This window comes from Danio rerio, chromosome 13, assembly GCF_052040795.2.
Source record: "Danio rerio strain M-AB ecotype USA chromosome 13, GRCz13ab, whole genome shotgun sequence".
Lineage (NCBI taxonomy): Eukaryota > Metazoa > Chordata > Actinopteri > Cypriniformes > Danionidae > Danio > Danio rerio.
The window spans coordinates 28,321,281-28,341,604 of record NC_141033.1 but is presented as its reverse complement, the minus strand read 5'-3'; the positions used below and the strand labels follow the sequence as shown (position 1 = coordinate 28,341,604).

Genomic DNA, 20,324 nt, shown 5'->3' with positions numbered 1-20,324 from the left:
ACCGTGATTGATATTTAAAAACATTTATATGGTGGCGTCAGTGCGCAAAGCACGTCGGGAAATGTCTGTCCGATGGGCGCCATATTGGAGCAGCAACTATTGTTATAAATTGAGACGGGGCTGCTGCTGGCTGAGTTTACATGTTTTTTGCGCGTTTGTTCTGAAAATATTTGGATATTTCTACGCAAGGTCATGAGAGAGATGTCAGCGTAAGTGTCTCATGCCTCATAATTATGTTATGTTGTGAAGCGAATTAGTTACTGAGGATATTTGCAAGGCTAGGCTAGTTTAGCCTGTTTATTGAGATAACGGTCAGAGAATGCAGGCTATCGCTGATAAGCGGCCTAAATGTGTGCTTTTAATCCAAATAAACAATCGCTGTTAGTTACAGATGTATAGTACACGGTTGTTTGGTGATTTGAGTTGGAATTGAGTTTTTTTGTCGAGTTAATCAAGTGGACTTGTCTTTGTTTACACGCACATATTGTGCAATGCTTGTAGATGCTAGCGCGGATCTTTCAGCTGTTGTTTACGCTTCAAAAACGCAACGCATTTGAATGTACAGGTGTGGTGTGGTGGGATAAATTGTGTGAATGCAATCTGGATTTTGATGTTCCCAAGCTCACCATGAACCCTTACAAACTCACATTTTTTTAGGTTGTAATGCACGAGTACATTCAAATACAAATGCATGCACTTATATATTCTTTAAACGGGAAAGTACGATGTGAACATTGGCGTGATCATGTGTCATTCGTGTATCGTGTCTCATTCGTGGTCATATAATATTATAAATGCTCCTGGTAGAATGTACATGTATTTTAAAATGTGCGTCTGTAACCTACATGCTTTCCTTCAAACGCATCTCAATGCTTCAAAGCATTTACACACACAGTCATTTATAACTATAAATTTTGTCAATAAACATTACAGAGCACATTTGATTTCTTTGTTTCATATAGTACCGTTTTTCACTACTGTCAAACGATTAGAACACCGTTCCTGTTCTACAGCAAAGCGCACTTGTTTATTTGCTCTCTAATTAGGCAGTATTGTCTTAACAGGGTTCATACGGGCATGGAAACCCTGGAAAAGTCCCTTAAAGGGACAGTTTACTCAAAGATTAAAATGAACTCCCTATTTACTCTCACTTTACTTGTTTCAATACTATAGCAGTTATTAAATGATATGCTTTTTGTGTTCATTACAAAAAACGAAAACTCATAATAAATGTTTAAAACAAGTAAAGGGTGTAATGAAAAGAGTAAAAGATTTTTGGGTGGACTTTTAAAATGCAAGCAGCTGAAACTTTTACTCCATTATGTTTAACCTCTGTATTAAACTATAATTCCAACACTGCATATCCTGCAATGTGATAATTGGGGATGCACACATTGCGATATCGATGCTGAAACAATATATGGTGCAGCCCTGGCTTGAAAATAGGTTAGTTGTCCTTATTTTCTGTCCTGGTCATAAACGTGCTCACATTGTTATGCTCACTGTTTAAGCATTATCAAAATAAACTTTACATAGATATAAAAACAAATTTAAACAAAATGGATTGTTATGCGACTTGATATGCTGTAATACAATAGATTGTCATTGCTTTTCTTATTATTTACAATGTATATACATTACATGAAATATTACGTCATGAAAATGTACTTAAGATTTCTGAAAAAGTCATAGAAGTTTAGTCGTAAAAATGTGTGTGAACCCTGCTTAAGTTTTCTGTGAATAACTTGTCTTTTAAAACATGAGACTTGATCCAAATGTACTGTTGATTTTGGTTAAGTTTTCTAAGAATTTTTATTTATTTTTTATTTTTTGAAAGTGAAATAAAACTATTAAAATAGATTTAAAAATGTTGTCTGTTTTTATATATGCATATATAATTAAAATGATATATTACTCTTAATCATAATAATTAATTCACAAATATCCTGTTATACTTGCAATTAACTAGAAATGAGCATGCAGTGGTGGGCCTGCTGAACACAAGATATTATGAAAAATACTAATTGTTGGGAACCATCAATGTCTTTTTTTTTTTTTTTTTTTACTGTGGGAGTCAGCATTCTTTAAAATCTTAATTTTTTTTCAATTCAGCTTTATTTGTATAGCGCTTTTACAATGTAGATTGTGTCAAAGGAGCTTCACATAAATGGTCATAGTAACTGGATCAGGGTAGTTCAGTTTTTAGTGTTTAAGTTCAGTTCAGTTTAGCTCAGTTCAGTGTGGTTTGAAGTAATATTTAATTTGTGTTCAAAAAAAGAAACCCAGTAACACATTTTTTATTTTTTTTTTAATGGTCCATTTGAGTATTAGTAGACTGCCTGCCTAATATCTGCTGATACTGCTCCTTCAACAGACATTTAACCGACTATAAGAAACTTTGCAAGTACATGTCAACTTACATTAACCAAAACCCAACAGTCTACTTATAATCTAATGAGAATTAGTTGGAATGTAGATGCAGTGTAACTTAAATTTAACAAACGGACCATCAAAATACAGTGTGACAGGAAACTCGTAAAGGTTTAAAACCACATGAGTGAGACAAATGCTTAGGTCGTTTTCATTTTTCAGTACAGTATGCAACAGAAATGCTGTCATCATCATCATCATGTTTTGATTCACAGGACTGGTAACAGTACGCTTGGCGGGCAGCAGCCTCGGAAACATTATGGCATCACATCTTCAATCAGCCTGGCATTTCCCAGAGAGATAGACCATATCTACACTCAGAAGCTCACTGAGGCTATGAAACCATTTGGAGTGTTTGAAGGTGAAGATGAGCTCAATCACAGGTGAGCTCTTTCAGTTATGTAACTGCTGGTTTAGTCACTGCTTTCCAGCGGTTAGTCTGCAGTGAACAAAGCACAGTCTCTGACACATTTGTTGCTTTCTGTCAAGTATGTTTGTTAATGAATGAATGTCCTAGCATTGAACTTAAAGCCTGGCTTTTAACCCTATATGTTCTGTCTGTGCTGCTCAAGCAGTAACGCCTCTGAAACCTTGGTAGACAGTGAGGTTTCTATGTTGTGCTTTGAGTTTTCATCATAATGCATGCAGTGCTACTGTAGAAGTAGCTCAAACTTGCGCTCCAAGGAAGAAAGAGCGGGAACTACTGAACGTTCAACAACTTTAAATGCAAGGTAAACCCAAAACAAAAGTTTCCGTCTAGGGCTTCTCCAGCAGACTCGACATTTGTTAAACACTCTCTACCTCTTGGACCTGCCTACACTTGTCACCACTACCAAGATCACCATTTACAGATCTTGAGCTGTGCATCATTGTAATGTAGTTCATTTTTGCGAGGTGCGTGTCTGGCATACACTCAATGCAGGAGTATAAATTGAACATGTAGAGTAATCTGTATATTCAACTTGTTCATTTTCCTGTCTTTGAGGGTTTAATAGTCATATTTGTGGCATTTTTGTCATTGAAAGTTGTGTGATATGACTACACAATCAACCGCAAATAGCACTGCTTGCCCTTCTCTAATATGTAAGTGGTAAAGCTAAACGCACAGCACAAGGGCCATCTACTTTGTATAGTAACGATGTTGGTAGTATGTGTAAATGAACAATGCAGAGTCTTTCTCCATGTTACATGCACCCATTTATCCCTGTCTACTTGTCAACTGACAAGACATCAGCTGACAACTTTTAGAAACTCATGCTTGTGCTTTTTTTTATCACCATGGCAATCGACACAGACATTTGACTGCTTTTTGAAGCGGCCTACAGTTTATTTTTCCTGTTTTATCTAGTCATATAGAACCTATTAAAATAGCCTTTTCTACTACATGAACAATGTTATGGAACAAAATCAATACCAAAAGTGTTGAAAAAGCGTGTCGAATAGCAATAAATGAAAAAAATGCATGTAAAAGTGGTGAAAAAGCAATTTGTCGAATCTGCTTTCTACAATCTATTGCTTTTCCTGCAGCTCCCGGATGTATTGTTGAATTTTAACAGCTGAATTTATGGAAGCAAATTTTTGAACTGAAAATAAATGAATTGAAAATTGTCTTTTGAATATTATACTTTGTATTTTTTAAATAGAACTGACTATTAGAACTGACTATTAACTGACTATTTAGAACTGAAATCTGGAAGTTGAATATAAAGTATCAAATTTAAAAATTTAAATAAACCGCTATGTTAAACTTTAGGACCTAAAATACAAACAAAGCGATACAAGTCAGTAAAATGTTGTTAATTCAATGTATACATATATTTTATATATATATTTTGCAATAAGCGCTACTCAACAAGCTATTTGTTATTGTTGAATACTTTTGGTATTGATTTTGTTCTATAAATCAGTGTTTCTCAACCACCATCCTGGAATATTCTGTTTTGCATGAACTATCTCTTCAAGTTTGACCCCTTCAGAGGTTTTTGTAAATGCTTTTAAATGTTACATGCAGCATAAACACTGAACATGCATGTGGAAGCAGGTGCTTAGTCACATGCTTGAACATATAAAACGTTTTTCTACAGACTTGTTTAATCGCTGGCTCTGGAATTAATGAACAAGTGTGTGCAGGTAGTCGTTAGTGTTGCTAGTGTATGCATTGCTTGGATGTCACTGTGACCTCGCTGTGGCCAATTGATAATCATGACACAAGCACTGACCCTGAAAATCTTCTAGACATAATATTTTGTAAATTTGTCCATCGGTGGTGCCATGAGAAAAATGTGAGTTCTTCACTAAAATCAGTTGTTCTTCAACTGTTATTTATACACAAAAACATAATTATATTCAGATATTCACGTTCTATACACCTATATCAGTTGTGCTGAAACCTTTATGTACAGCTTTTTGCATTGAGATAATAAAAAGAATCTCATCTTGTGTTTTTTTTCCCACATAACTTTTTTTACTTATAAAATAACTTTTCCTTTGTTACAATTTTGTGTAGTTGGAAACTTGGTATCCTACAAATGAGCTTTTTGCATGTTCTGAGTGACTGTGAATACTAAGAGAAGCATGTGTGTGTTTTTGTAGGCTTGCGGTTCTTGGGAAGCTAAATTCGTTTGTGAAGGAGTGGATTTCTGAAATCAGTGAATCAAAGGTAGGTAAACCTGCAGGTCTCTTAGTTTGATCATCAGGTTAGATGAGATGCTTTTCTAAATCATTCCTTTTAATCTACAGAATCTTCCACCGTCAGCAGTAGCGAATGTTGGTGGCAAAATCTTTACGTTTGGGTCCTATAGGTTGGGAGTGCACACAAAAGGTACATTTGATAAGCTGCTGGATAGGATCTTGGGAGAGAGCCATTGCACAAAACGGTTCATGAGCCATTGCTAATCAAAATATTGTTTCTTTAGGTGCTGATATAGATGCTTTGTGTGTTGCCCCACGTCATGTTGAAAGAACAGACTTTTTTTCATCCTTCTTTGAAAAACTAAAACGGCATGATGAGATTAAGGACCTACGCGTGAGTACTTTTAATGTGCTTCATAGTTTATTCCTCTGGCTTTTTTATAAGAAGTGAATTTTTAATATTGTGTGAAATTCTTTTTCAGGCTGTGGAAGATGCATTTGTACCAGTGATCAAGTTCAAGTTTGATGGCATCGAGGTAAATGATTCTTGGTAAAGACCTGTTTATGAAATCAAACCTGTTTTATAATTTATTTTAATCCCAATGTCCTCTGCACTCTCCAATCAGATTGATCTGCTGTTTGCCAGACTTGCTCTACAGTCCATTCCTGATAACCTGGACCTGAGAGGAGACTCTCTCCTCAGAAACTTGGACATCAGATGTATTCGCAGTCTAAATGGTAATGAAGGATTTTAATCATTTTTTTTATGATTTGGTGTGTAGTAGGGCTGCACAATATATAGTTTCAGCATCGATATTGCAATGTGCACGTCAGCAATAGTCACATTGCAAAGATATGCAATGTTGAGTCTGAATTAGAGCTGCACGATTCTGACCAAAATGAGAATCGCGAATTTTTTTTTTTTTTTTTGCTTAAAATAAAGATCACAATTTTCTCATAATTCTGTAGATATTAAATAAAGCTTGTAAAGCTCTATCATTTAGAAGGGCGTGTGCCTGCCCTCTCTGTGGTAACAGCTCACGGTCAGCAGCTCACGCCATGTGTGATTTCGCGTCCCCGAATACATCATTACATGAAGACAGAAATGTCATTTTTGGGCGAATTATACCTAATTAATACATTATGTGACACTTTCAACACCATTTGGAGGTGTCCATGTCGCTGAACAACGTATGTGAAACAATGTGAAGACTTTGCTCCTGAACTTGAAAATATAATTGACTGAATCATAAAGATGCTGAATTAAGGCCCCGTTTACACTAGTGCGTTTAAGTTTTAGCATTTATCTTGTTGTCTTTATCTAACGACATATTCCCTGACTTTGGTCATTGGAATCTATTACTTGTTCTCAGGTAACGTGTTTTGTCTAAGCGCAAAGATAAGTTAATGATTAATGTAACCAGGTAGCCTACATTCTGTATATTGACTGATCGCCTGTCTTTATTTCCTATAATGTATAAACTTATTGTATGTTATACTTTTATAATGGCCATTATCGATTATTAAAACTGATTTTCAGCAAAAGAGAGGGTATGTTTCGTATTTTCACTGAAATTGAAAGGAGGCAGTTGTTAGGCTCCATTTTGTTATAAATATCCACACAGTGAAGATGACGCTCGTATATGCAGCCCAACGCTTCAACATTTCTGCTGTCTGTTAAGTTGCTAATATTAAAATGAAAATAGGCAGTTCCTTAAAGGATGTTTACATTTTTATCGTTGAGAAAGTGAAACAACGTAGCCAGGATGATGTGAATGAAGTTATTAAGTACACTGTTTCCTTTGAAGATTTACCCGTGTCCTCGGTAGTCTGTTTTCCATATCAAACTGAGGAGGGGGAGACTGCAGCCTTGATCAAACTTGCAAAGTCTGAACTTACAAGGAGAGGATGTAGGACTGAACTGTGTGTAACGTTAGGCTACTTAATATCGAGGAAAAGCCCCAATCAGAGAGGCGAATGTCGGCAGCCCCGCCTCCGTTTTCAGTTGTCTCTGTTTTCCCCCATCCAGACTGGGACGGAGCAGCAGCGTTTTAGAATGAAAACGGCCTCTTCAGCGTTTTTTAAAACGCTCCATTTTCAGCGCTCGAAAACTCTGGCGTAGTGTGGACGGTTGGCATAAGCATAGCAAAACTTGTGCATTTTCAAACTAAAACACATTAGTGTAAATGGGGCCTAAGATCGTCTAGGGCAGGGGTCACCAAAGTTGTTCCTGGAGGGCCGGTGTCCTGCAGATTTTATCTCCAACCCTAATCAAACACACGTGAACAAGCTAATTAAGGTCTTACTTGGTATACCTGAAACATCCAGGCAGGTGTATTGAGGCAAGTTGGAGCTGAACACAGCAGGGACACCGGCCCTCCAGGACCGAGATTGGTGACTCCTGGTCTAGAGGGTCAAATCGAGATCACAATCTTTTTTTCCGATTATTTGTGCAGCTCTAGTCTGAATACAATTCTGTAGCTCCTGGTCAACTATAATTTAATCACTATCTATATGGAATTTATATGATTTATGCCAATAAATGACTTAGAATTTTTGTCTTGTTCCTAATTTAAATATCTACATTTCAAAGTAAAAACGAGATTATTTCACTAAAATTTGCTTGTTTTAAGGGAAATTTCTTAATTTTGATTTTCTTCTGAAGGTAAAAAAACAATATATTTTACTTGCTCTAAGAATTATTTGATGTTTAGATTAGAAACAAAACAAGAAGAAAAACTTTTTTTTTTTGCATTGTGATTCTTCAATTGCCGTACCTGAATACTGTTAGACTCTGCAGAAAACCATCAAATGGTGCTGTTCAAAATATCTTGTGAAACCGTATTCATATCGCAATATTTATCACAGAAAAAAAAACGCAATATCAGTTTTCCAATATCGTGCAGCCCTAGTATTAAGCATTGTGAAGTTCTGCACGTCCCTTTAACAAGAACATTTTTTGTTTGTTTTCATATCACTTTTTGAAGACCAGTGTTTTATTCCTTGTTTAAAACATTTGTCATATCCACATTTCCTGTTCTGTGAGTGTCCTACATTGCTTTTTTTGTCATTTTTAGTTGAATGAGCATATTTGTGCAATTTTTATTTTTTGCTTATATGAATTTTTCTAACCATCTTAACTGTCATGTCAAATTATTAAATTGTGCTGTGTATACTAATAAATTATCAACAAAATAAATCTTTATAGATGGATAGATGCTGTATGCTCATTTTAGCTACTTCCATTTATTTTATTTTTTTATGAATATGAACCCTGTAGATGTTTAGGTTAAGGCTTTGATTTGCCACAAAGGCATTTACTCGCCAACATTAGAAATGCATAAACTTATAAATTGATTGTTTTAAGTCATTTTTACCATCTGAATTGTTGAAAATTGCAATAATTCTTTTAAAAATGAGAGTAAACCACCAGTAGGTGGCGGCAAATCACAATGAGTGAGTTTTTATTTACCTGAAGCTGGAGTTACTGAAACTGCTATGTGTTGAAATTGTGCATCTGTATTACAAAGATCTTTGGGACTTTTTAGGTTACCAAAATATACAATTGTGCATCTGCCAAACTGCATGATACTGAGTGGGGCTGGCCATATTACATTAAATACATTATCCCTCTCACTGTTTACATATTAAAATTAGAATCACTCTTGATGAAATTGACACTTCCCTAGTTTGTTTTAATCGAGTACTTGTTCAGTCTGTCAAGTAAAATTCTTTCACATCACCATTTTTTTTTAAATGTGCTTATCTCAATGTTTTTTTATCACTTCAAACTTTTACATAGTCACATTTATTGTCTAATTTTTTTCTAAATTGTTTTGCAGGTTGTCGTGTTACAGATGAGATCCTATATTTGGTGCCTAATAAAGAGAATTTCAGATTAACATTAAGAGCGATTAAACTGTGGGCCAAACGTAAGTCTTTTATTTATTTACTTCCCTCCATTTTCTTGATAAAGTGGGAAATGGACACTGTGGTTCAAAAGTGTTTCACACACAGCTCAATGTGTCCTAACGTGTTAACCACACTTCTCATATCTGCTTTGAAATGGAGACTTTTGATATCTTTTGTTCTCGGTTTTAACTTGAATAAACATGTTAAGAATGCATTTCACTGATATTGTCTTTTTTTTCCCCCCTTCCTTTTTTTTAAGGCCGTGGAATCTATTCCAACATGCTAGGCTTTCTCGGCGGAGTTTCCTGGGCTATGCTGGTGGCCAGAACATGTCAGCTTTACCCAAATGCTGTTGCCGCCACGCTTGTGCATAAGTTCTTTCTGGTCTTCTCTAAATGGTGAGGTCACATCACACCAGGTTCATATAGTGGAACTGAAACTTCACGTATCGTGTGCTGAAATTGTCTAGTCCCTATCATGTAGCAATGGAATGTCCTGTTTCCTTCCTAATTCTATTTGTATGCATTTGTCCTCTGATTTGACTTCTTCAGGGAATGGCCAAACCCTGTGCTTTTAAAACAACCCGAAGACAGCAATTTGAATCTGCCGGTCTGGGATCCACGGGTCAGCACTCATGTTCATTGTGATTAATATACTGTTCTTGGTTTTACATGCTTTCTGATTTGACTATACCATTGTTTGTTCTTCTGCTTTCAGGTGAATCCATCAGACCGGTATCACTTAATGCCAATCATCACTCCTGCATATCCACAACAGAACTCCACCTACAACGTGTCCACTTCCACACGCACCATCATGAATGAGGAGTTCAAGAATGGTGCGTAACTGAAGTCGAAGAAGGAACAATTTGTGTTTTTACTGATCATTACAATTGACAGATACATTTCTGGTTTTAGGTCTCACTGTTACAGATGAAATTCTTCAGGGTAAAGCCGACTGGTCCAAGCTGTTTGAACCTCCCAACTTTTTCCAACAGTATAGGTACGTGGATCTCTACAATGTCATATTCAAGATTTAATTTTAAGCAATCCACTTTTTCATAGTTATGATGGTTAGCCCTGGCTCATTCTAAACCCCAGGTAAAAAAACTCCCGAGTTCTCTATCTTTTCAGATATACTAAAACCTAACTGGAATTTCTCCATATACATAAACTGTTTCACATAGTGTTACATTGTTAAACCTTGAGGTAGCATCTTTATTTGTTGTGTCGTTGCGAGTGTTTGAACAAACACCGCCCACAACTTGTTTGCATTAAAGCCTCTGGAGATGTGCATTTCTCTTCTGAATTGCAGACTGTCCTATTAAGGATTTCTTTGTAGAATGAGAAGTCTCTTCACTCCAGTTTTCTGTTCAGGGTGTCCATGAGGTCATATTAAAAGGTTATAAATCAATTTTGAAAAAATTAAGGCCCTAATAAGGTAATAAAGTCTTAAATGTTTTCAATAAATACAAAACACAGACATTTTGGGACTGAAATGGCATTGTCCCGAAATCTCTGTGTTTTGTAACTCCCAAGAATGTAAAATGAAGTTATATAAAGTAATTATTTAATGCAGAGATGCCCAAAGTATGGCCCGCGGGTCAAAGTTTGCCCATTGTAAGCTTTGATTTGGCCCACTATCTCATCTGACTGGAGAGTGTTGAGTAAATACCAATAACTCAGAGATCGTCATATCTAGTTTGACGTAAACTTTATTTATTTATTTATTTATTTATATATATATATATATATATATATATATATATATATATATATATATATATATATATATATATATATATATATATAAATAAATAAATAAATAAATAAATAAATAAAGTTTACAACCAGCAAGTGGTGCTAATCTTGCTTCTAAACTGCAAGTGTCAAACATTACAATAAAAGTGGTTCATGCAATGATAACCCAGGATTACGTGCATTGTTAAATCTTAATGTTTGTTTGTTTGTTTGTTGCAGGCATTACATTGTCCTCACTGCCAGTGCATCCACTGAGGAAAACCATTTAGAGTGGTAAAGGCTCAATGCATTCTTAACCCTTACTATCAATTACCTCTATTAAATGTTGAACCTTTTGTGGCCGTTCTAGTTCTAGAGCAACAGAATGTTCATATAAGGAATTTCTGGTCTCTACAGGATTGGATTGGTTGAATCAAAGATAAGAGTGTTGGTTGGAAACTTAGAGCGGAATGAATACATCACTCTTGCCCATGTCAATCCACAGTCTTTTCCTGGGTCAAAAGAGAATCGCAATGAGTAAGTTAAAGGAGGGGTATTATCATAGTTGTGAGTAATTTCATGTTACCTTAATGGCATGTTGTTGTATAGTGTTTTTCTTTTTTATTTGTTTTCTTTAAAATGTAGATCTTTTTTTTCACAATAAATTATGCAGATGTCCAAATCTGACATGAATCGTTAGTCATTTAACTTTAAATAAACTAATTATTCCTGAAAATAATGCAAATCACCTCTGCAGATTTATAGCCATCATTCAGACTATTTAAATGTCATGTTTCTGCCATTTTGTACTACATCTGTTGTAGTAACTCCTTTACAATAAGGTTGTGTTTAATGCATTTACTAACATTTATAAAGAATAAACAAATTTATTAAAGTATTGTTTATGTTCGTTAATAAAAATACAGTTTATTGTTAGTTCATGTTAACTCGCGTTGCTTTAATGTTAACAAGCATGAATGGGGATTTTAATAAGGCATTAGTAAATTTTGAGCCATGATTAATAAATGTTGTACATCAGGCTAACGATTTGGTGTGGTTTTTCTTGTTCATAAACCAATATGCTCATCAGCTTTTAAATGTAGAAATCGTTTTTTGTTTTGCAGGAATGATTTTGTTTCCATGTGGTTTATTGGAATCAGCTTTAAAAAACTGGACAATTCTGACTGTGTGAATATTGACTTGACCTACGACATTCAGTCTTTCACAGATACTGGTAAGCTGCTCCTGAATTTTATTAAATTACATTGCTACATTTTAATATCCAAATATTGTGTTTTGTTGTAGTTTATAGACAGGCCAGCAACATCAACATGCTGAAGGATGGCATGACTATTGAGGCTACACATGTGAAGAAGAAACAGCTGCATCATTACCTGCCTCCTGAGCTGGTGCAGAGGAAAAAGAAGGTAAAATCAGTGTCTATGAGTGTTTACAGTAAAAGTCAAAACATTTTATAGTCTCTATAGATGTTATATATGTATTCCCTCTCTTTTTTTTTCTAACAGAGTTTGGGAGATATAAACCGGAGCTCAAATGGTGGCGGGTCAAAGCGCTGCTCTCTGGATAGCAGTCAGCTGGACAGCTCCAGGGACACAGACATTGGCACGCCATTCAGCTCTCCTACACCCATCAGCAAACCATGCCAGCCAGCCTCCACACCTGAAGACAAGTAAAGTCTAGCTATGTTTTCGTCCACATTTTGACATGCATAGAAATGGGGTTACAAAGTAATGCATATAAACTGTTGGAAACATTTATATAAAAAAAAAAATTCCTTCTTGCGCGACAGAAAAACAAATGTTCCAGCAAGCATTTTTTTGTTTTTAAAAAATGTGTATTAGATATGTAATAGACATTTAAACATGGTCGTCTTGGCTAAAACAAGGCTAATTTGGGCTGTCACTGAAAATCTAATAGAGAATAGGCCAAAACTAAACTAGTCATCAAATAAACAGACTTTTTATACGTGTAGTCATACATTTCTGTCTATTTAATAACTAGTTTAGTTTTGGGCTATTCTTATATGTCTATTCAATTTTCACTGAAAGCCTAGGTTTATTCTTGTTTTAGCCAAGCTGTCTACATTTAGTAGACGTCTATTAAACACAAAAAGGTTTGCTCAGGCTAAAGTGATTGAATAACTGATCTAACCAGTAAACTAACCTCTGCATATACAGCATGGAAAGAATCTTTTCTCTAATGTGGCTATCCGCAAGGCACACACAACATTTCTGGACCAAAGGATTCAGAGGAAGTGTTCACACTTAAAAAGTTTGATTTGTACGGATGCTGTTGCAGTTGCTCTGTTAATCTTGTTATTTAAGGAAGTGCAAGTGCTGCCATCCAAACTACGATTTTTCTTTAACAAGCAGAATGGGATCACTGAAATGTTGGGTCAGTGTCCACTTCTGAAAATAACTTTTTAGTGTATGTTAGTCTGCCTCAGTTTGGAAGTTTGGAAGTCAACTTGCAGCTGATTTTTATTTGTGCACAAGTGAATTTCTGGTACCATTTTTACACATTTAAATTTTAAACTTTAAGTTTTTTAGCTAATTTAACAAAAAACTGCACCTTTTGCTCATACAACAAGTATATTAGCCCAGCAAGCTGCATCATTTTAGATGCTCAGTAAGTTCTGGTGCAAAATGTACATCATAAAAATATGTTTGTTTCGTTTGTTAAAAATAGTAATGTAGGGGCTTGATTGACCTGGGCTGAATGTACTACTACTACTAATAATTATTATTATTATTATTATTTTTATTTATTTATTTATTTATTTTATTTTTATTTTTTTTGCGTAGATCAAACACTCCAACAGAACCAAACTACAAGTGTGAACACATTCTAGGAGATTTCTAAAAGACTGCATCATTTTAAGTGACCAGCCTCAAACCTTTCCAAGAGGTTGAAATTGCATTTAAACTAAAATTAAATTTTAATTTATTCTGTTCTTTAGGGGTTGGCTCTGAAAAAAAGACGTTAATATTAAGCTGTTTTTGTGGACTAATATGAAGTTGCAAGTTTCATGCAGAATGTCACAGTTGTTTTTTAAGGTCAAGCTCATTTTTTGACCTAATTTTCATATTCATAAAATGCCCAAATCCATGTTTAAATGCAGTTACCTACATTATTTTTAATTTAATAATAAACAAATACATTTTTATTTTAATAATAATTAAATATATATATATATATATATATATATATATTTTTGTATTTAAATGAATCATTTGCTACAGTGCCCTTATGTTTTTGCTTGTTTTTACATTTTGTTGTATTTATTTTAAAAATAAATTATATACCTGTAATTTATGTAATTACATTTAATTATTACACTGCTATCCTTCCTTTATGCCTTAACCCACCCTTTAATCTATCACCAAACCTGTCTTTAGCCTGTTCCATTTCTCACCTAAATGGCACCATAGGTTTTGTTCAATACAAATTGAAAATTGGACCAAGATTTTTTACTATAAGGTTTTTTTAAAACATTTTCTTTTTATACATCGTCAATCTTCACTGCTTCTGTATAAACTTTTTTTTTTCTCTTTTCTTTTGGCAGTAGTAGTAGCCCACCCCAGCATCCAGTTCTTGTGTTTATGGACAGCCCACCAGCATCAGAACTGTCTCAACCAAAACCAGAACAAGGAATGTCCATTCCAGTCATCGGCTCCAGTAAGTGCAATCATATCTTGTATTGTGGACTGACTTGTTCCTGTTTTTCCTGTTGGGGAAACACATTTTGATGTTAATTATTTTAATTTTGGTAAACTGCGTTTACTCCAATACTGCCACCTTTCAGAGCCCATCACCACTCCAGTTGCCAAGCCCCCAACACCTCCAGCTGGCAACACTATTCCTACAGTGGTGGGTCGCAGTGTAATACCACGACTTACCGCTTCCTCCCCTGAACTGGCCAACAGTGTAAATGGAGCGCCAAAGAGACCTCACTCTCCATCTCTGGAGGACCCACCTAAGAGGCACAAAGACACAGAGGTACTCAGAGATGATAAAGGCAAATCAGATTGTTCACAGACTTTAAACTTTTGAAAAGTGTATATATGTTTACTTTTTCATTTCTAATCGAATAATAATTCATTTACATGTATAAATTTGATTTATTATAGACATTACAAGAAAATGACCTTTTCTTTCGCAAAGTATAAAACGTGTTCCTTGGCTGGGGTCATTTAGAGCTTTTTGAAGCACCATAGAAATCTGCTATTTTGAAGTGAAATACTGCATCTTTTGCTCAAACTTAAATTTTTTCATGACTAAATACAGAATGTAAATGATCAGAGCATTGTCATTATTCTGGCATTGATCAAACACTTTCAGACTTGAGAATGATTTCACTTCGAGTCTTCCTTGGTATGTGGTTTGACTTATTTTTATTTTTGCTTCAGGTGTTCTCTGATGACTCTGCGTTTAAAGAGCCGTATCCTCCCTCTAGCAATGGCTTGGATGGTGAAGAGGGACAAACAGTGGTGAGGGTTTCCCCATGTTTATTGCTCAGGCTTCAGGTGTTAACCACAATTATTTATTGACTATTTTATTGAAGGGGAAACTTTTCTAGCGTTAATAAAATATGAACTCATGCAAGGTGTGCGCAAAGAATTTTTTTGTTGTTGCTGTTTTTGACACAGGAGACTCTCGCAGCAACCAAAGCTATGCCAATACCAACAATTGATACATCAAGATCACAGGTAACTGACATGCAAAAAGTTCAGTTAAAATAGTTTGTTCGTCCAAAAATGAAATGATTAAGTACTCCCCCTCGTGTTGTTCCAAACCTCTGAGACCTTTATTTGTCTACAGAACACCAAGAAATGTTATGTTAAATCAGAGTTTTCTGACCCTCCTTGGGTTGCAGCTATTCTGAGATTTTTCTTTTTCTTTTTTTTAAGTCCAGAAAAGGAACCACAAACTCTGTCAAAACATTTCACGTGACTTCAGTAGTTCAACTAATCTTAAAGCTTTAACACTTTTGTGGCAAAAAACTTGTTCACCCATGTCTTTCACACTTATTACAGGCAATACACCAGTTGTGTGTTATACTGCTGTCTAAAATGGCAATACATCATGCTGTCTGTAGTAAACGCACATCTTAACAACCTGATGAAAACAAGATTTTGGTTCAATGCAATGTGGCTTAGATGAACCCATTTTTACAGAATTGTTTGATACACAGTGTTTTTGGCGATTTTTTTTTTTTTTTTTTTTTTTTTTTTTTTTTTTTTTTTTTTGTATGATCTCAATTCTGAAGATGAACAGAGGTTTTTTTGTGGCTGAAACAACAAGAGAATTTTTGGATTAACTAACGCTTTAAAGTCAATTTGGATTCTGAATGTTTTTGTTGTAATTTGTAGAGACTCCCCAGCAAAGAGCTTCCCGATGCATCTTCTCCAATCCCCACAAGCAACCTTCGCGTGATTAAAAACTCAATCAGACTCACTCTTAACCGATAACAGTGAGTTTATCCACAGGTAACTCGAGTTGTTACTGTTGCTTCCATTCTTTGGTTTGCCCTTTAATCTGTTTTCCCTCTTGAACATCTGCCCATACAGGTTGTCCTTTAAAGAGTGGAACCCCTCTTGTAACAGCAGTGCTGCTTTTAAACTGCTACTGATATTTGGCCGGTCTTCCTGCTTGTTACAGATTTAGTGTAAAGTATGGACTTTTTTTTTTTTTTCTTCAGTTGTTTTTTTTTTATGCTTTACTATCATAATGCTTGCTTCAACATCTCTGAGCTTTTGAAACCGCTTGTACAGTAGTTGTAGTTTGTATATATATATATCTTTAAAAACCATTGTTAGTCTTTCTATGCCTCAGTGTAGTTTTTATTAACAAAAAAAGAGAAAAAAAATTGTCCTGTTTGTCACTGTATATGAGATTCGTCGTCGTTTGTCTTAAGGTTTTCCTTGCAGTCTTTTTCTAATCGCTGTGTTGGTTCTGGTACAGTTTCTGGGAGGACCTTTTGTGTGGGGTGTGAATGCGTGTGTGAGTGTGTAGATGGACCAGTGTTAGTAACACAAAACCATGACTCATTACCTGGCATAAACTCTGCTGCCACTTCATAGTTTTGTTACCCGCTCGGTACAAAAGAGCAAAGTTAGATCTGAGGTTTGGGTTTGTTGGGCCAATATTTTCAAGGCAGGTTTGGTTTTACAGTGAGGTTGCAGGTTATTTGCGGGTCAGTGTTGGTTTTTGCGTGTGCATGTGCATGATTGTAATTCCCTTCATCTAGGGCATCACCCCTGCGCCTCCCATGGAGGTCTGAATGGCAGAGTCTCCCAAACTTCAAGAACAGAGACTAAATAAGATTTCTGCCCTCTTTCCATCATCCCCCCCACCCTTATTTGTTTTGCCCCCCCTTTCATTTCCACAAGTTACTGTCCTGCCCTGTTGGGGTGTACAGATAAAAGACTTCTTATTCATTTTGGGGTTTCTTAACATTTTATTTATTTGTACCATTATCATTTTTTTATATCACAGGTATTGCAGTTGAACATCTAGAAATTAATTTCATTGCTCAGTTCCAATCTACCTGTTACCTTTAGGACAATTTGCAAAAAAATATATCTACTTGTCATTCTTTTGTAGGGCAAAAGTTGTATTTGAAAGGGTATTTTTGTATGTAATGTAAACTGCCTTCTTTACATTAAGAACATAAAAATTCACAAAACCCCAAACAGGCTTCTGTCTTTATTCTTTGCATGTATAGATTCTCTAAATAACGGTGTTTGCATAACAAATGAGAGATTTCGAATACACTGTAAAATGTAATCAGTTGACCTTGCTTTACAAAATGAAGGAAACCGCTGTATTAATTTTAAGTGAGCATAACTTAAAACTGCTTGTATTTACAACGCCTTAAAGTAAACCAGTACTGTTGACGCAAAATAATTGGTTAACTTCTTATTAGTGTTCAAATTACTAGGAAAATATTAGGAAACTGACTGCCTTAATTATCAAGTAAGCTGAACCTAAAACATTAAGGTAAAGACAAAAACCAACACCTTATTTGCATTTATATCGAAATTGATCTTTAGTCGCACTATGTCGGTCTTTCGTAACATCTCATTTTTGCGAGGTGGGTCATTAGCCCAACTCTCAACCTGGAGGACCAGGACATACACACATTCACTACGCACAGTTTAGCTTTCCCAATTCATCTATAGCGCATGTCTGACTGTGGGGGAAACCAGAGCACCTGGAGGAAACCCACACCAACGTAGGGAGAACATGCAAACTCCACACGGAAATGCCAACTGGCCCAGCTGGGGCTCAAATCAGTGACCTTCTTGCTTGGACAACAGCGCTACCCTAAAAACCAATACACTTCCAAAACATTTTATTGTATTATTTAGCATCCGTGTACTGGGATTAATGTAATAAATAATATTTATATAATTTTATTTATTATTATATAAATATTATTTTATCTTTATAATATAAATACTTTTATAATATCATTTATTATAAAAATATTTAAATAATATTAATAATAACAGTCATATATTTTTTAACAATGAGTTGAAAAAGCTCTCAAATTTGTTATGCTTGTGTCTAATTATGCTTAAGTTTTAATTCTTCCACCTGTTTCCACTGTTCCCTAATCACCAATCTTTATCATTGACATGCATTTGACACATGACCACTCAAAAGTGTTAAATACATATTACTGTAAGTCAAGATTACTTGAATCTCTAGTTTAACAACTTCATCTGCTTAAAGTTGGGATTACTTATTTAAATATTGTAATATGAATAAACTTGTAACAAGTTAACTGCACTTAAATTATTAGTGAGAACAGCTACAGAAAACAAAATAGCTTCTACACCTGTTCCGAGTGCTGTTTAGTAACTGATCACAGGTAATGTGGATTGAATTTAGGGTATTTGATATCAAGTTTTTTGTAAGTGCAATTCACTTCTGTCTTTATTTCTTTTCAATTTTACTTTAAAGCTGTCTTTAATTTATCACTGTCTAAAATGAGCATGAGGAGGAATTTGCTACTGCATTGGACTAAAAAATAAAACAAGTAAAACAAGTACTGAACACAAATTGCATCATGTAATTTGTAATCATTGGTCTACCCAGCTCTGTTATTTACCTGTCTGCTTGCAAGAAAATCTGTCACTGCACTAGATGACGTCACCCCTTATAGGCGATCCCAGTGACGTATGTGTTACCAATGAAGTTTTAAATACTCGAGTAGCATTGATCACTGTCCTTTTATAGCATCTTAAATGCTCAGATACAATTAAGTAAACGTCTAAATGTCATTTATAATTAATTCGACAAACACCACGCGTAATTTATTTTAAAAAAAAAAAGTTATTCTGTGTTGTTTGAAATAAACTTCCTTGTTCGTGGGAGATTCCCACTTCGTGCGGGGGATTACCCTCTCTAGACCTGAACTTTAGTAAAAACAATCGGCGTCGATTTAAAAAAAAAAAAAAAAGTATAAACAGCTGGTAAATGATGATAATTATAATAATGATGTCCACTGTTAAGCGAATTAATGCTGCATTTTTTTCTGTCAAACGTTGATTTAGATTTTTGTAAAGGCATAGTTTTCTCAAAATAAAAAAAAAAAAATCTCTACTAGATAGTTGTAATGTTGTAAATACGTTTTTTCTAAATGAGATATGTGACTGAGCGCAGTCATTTTTTTCAGCGTGTTGAGAATGAATGGTGACTGGGGCTGTCAAAGTCTCACTTCGTGCAACACCGAATGGATGAATGTTACGCTAGATTGGAGCAACACAACAAGACGGAGTTTATATCAAGCGTCGCTTTAAGTCCTTGTTATAAGAGGATAATTCTACTCCTAAATCAATATGCAGAAGAACGCAACGCGCAGATAAAACCAACGAGAGTCTGACTTGTTTGTGACTGTGAGGTGAAACTTGTTGCATGAAATGAAAATGCCCTTGGTATTTCAAAATGTTTTTCTTTCCATTTCAGCGAAGAAAAATAAACATTAATTATTACAAGTGCCTGCTTTGACATTCTGTTATTACTTTGACACATTTCCTTTATGCTTGATTTGAATTTGACGTCGTACTACTCCCTTACATTGTTTGATTGGCTGCTCGTCAGGGAAGTGTGGCAAGCCGTGTTCACATTAAATTGATAGGTCACCAAAAATGATATATTGCTATTTTTTTCACCGCCAGGGGCTCCAAGGTGTAAATGGGTTTGCTTCACTCTGTTAAACACAAAAGAAGATATTTTGAAGAAAGCTGAATACCGTAGAGGAGGGGGTCCGGGGGTTGACAAAGTATTTTTTGTGGGGGGGTGACGCTAACTAAGTAGTGATAACTTTGTGAGCAGGCTGTGAAAATAACACTAAAAGTTCTGATGAGCAGCTATTACAGTTTAAGATCGAGATGAACACCTACACCTGTTCTGATCTACACCTGCTCCTGGTGCTGTTTGGTAAATGATTACAGGTAATGTGGATTGAATTTAAGTAATGTTTCTGAATATTTTGTAAGTGCAATTAACATCTGTCTTTATTTCTTTTCAATTTTACTTTAAAATTGTCCTTAATTTATCGCTGTGCAAAAAGAGCATGAA

General features: G+C 35.2%; 2 protein-coding genes across 5 annotated transcripts in view; both read left to right on the top strand.

The window, feature by feature from the left end:
* Positions 1 to 20,324, top strand: part of pdlim1 (PDZ and LIM domain 1 (elfin)) — a 579,513-nt gene that overhangs the window by 496,677 nt on the left and 62,512 nt on the right. The window lies entirely within an intron of this gene.
* papolg (poly(A) polymerase gamma) lies at positions 133 to 17,428 on the top strand. Of its 4 annotated transcripts, none has more exons than XM_087277694.1 (23): positions 133 to 209; positions 2,646 to 2,813; positions 5,023 to 5,089; positions 5,170 to 5,251; positions 5,346 to 5,455; positions 5,544 to 5,597; positions 5,688 to 5,799; positions 8,904 to 8,993; positions 9,233 to 9,371; positions 9,525 to 9,597; positions 9,691 to 9,811; positions 9,891 to 9,975; positions 10,953 to 11,006; positions 11,130 to 11,249; positions 11,837 to 11,946; positions 12,018 to 12,139; positions 12,239 to 12,402; positions 14,302 to 14,411; positions 14,539 to 14,732; positions 15,143 to 15,223; positions 15,383 to 15,442; positions 16,106 to 16,206; positions 16,304 to 17,428. In XM_087277694.1, the coding sequence occupies exons 1-22, from the start codon at positions 193 to 195 to the stop codon at positions 16,202 to 16,204; spliced, it is 2,232 nt and encodes a 743-aa protein (XP_087133820.1). In that variant the 5' UTR covers positions 133 to 192; the 3' UTR covers positions 16,205 to 16,206; positions 16,304 to 17,428.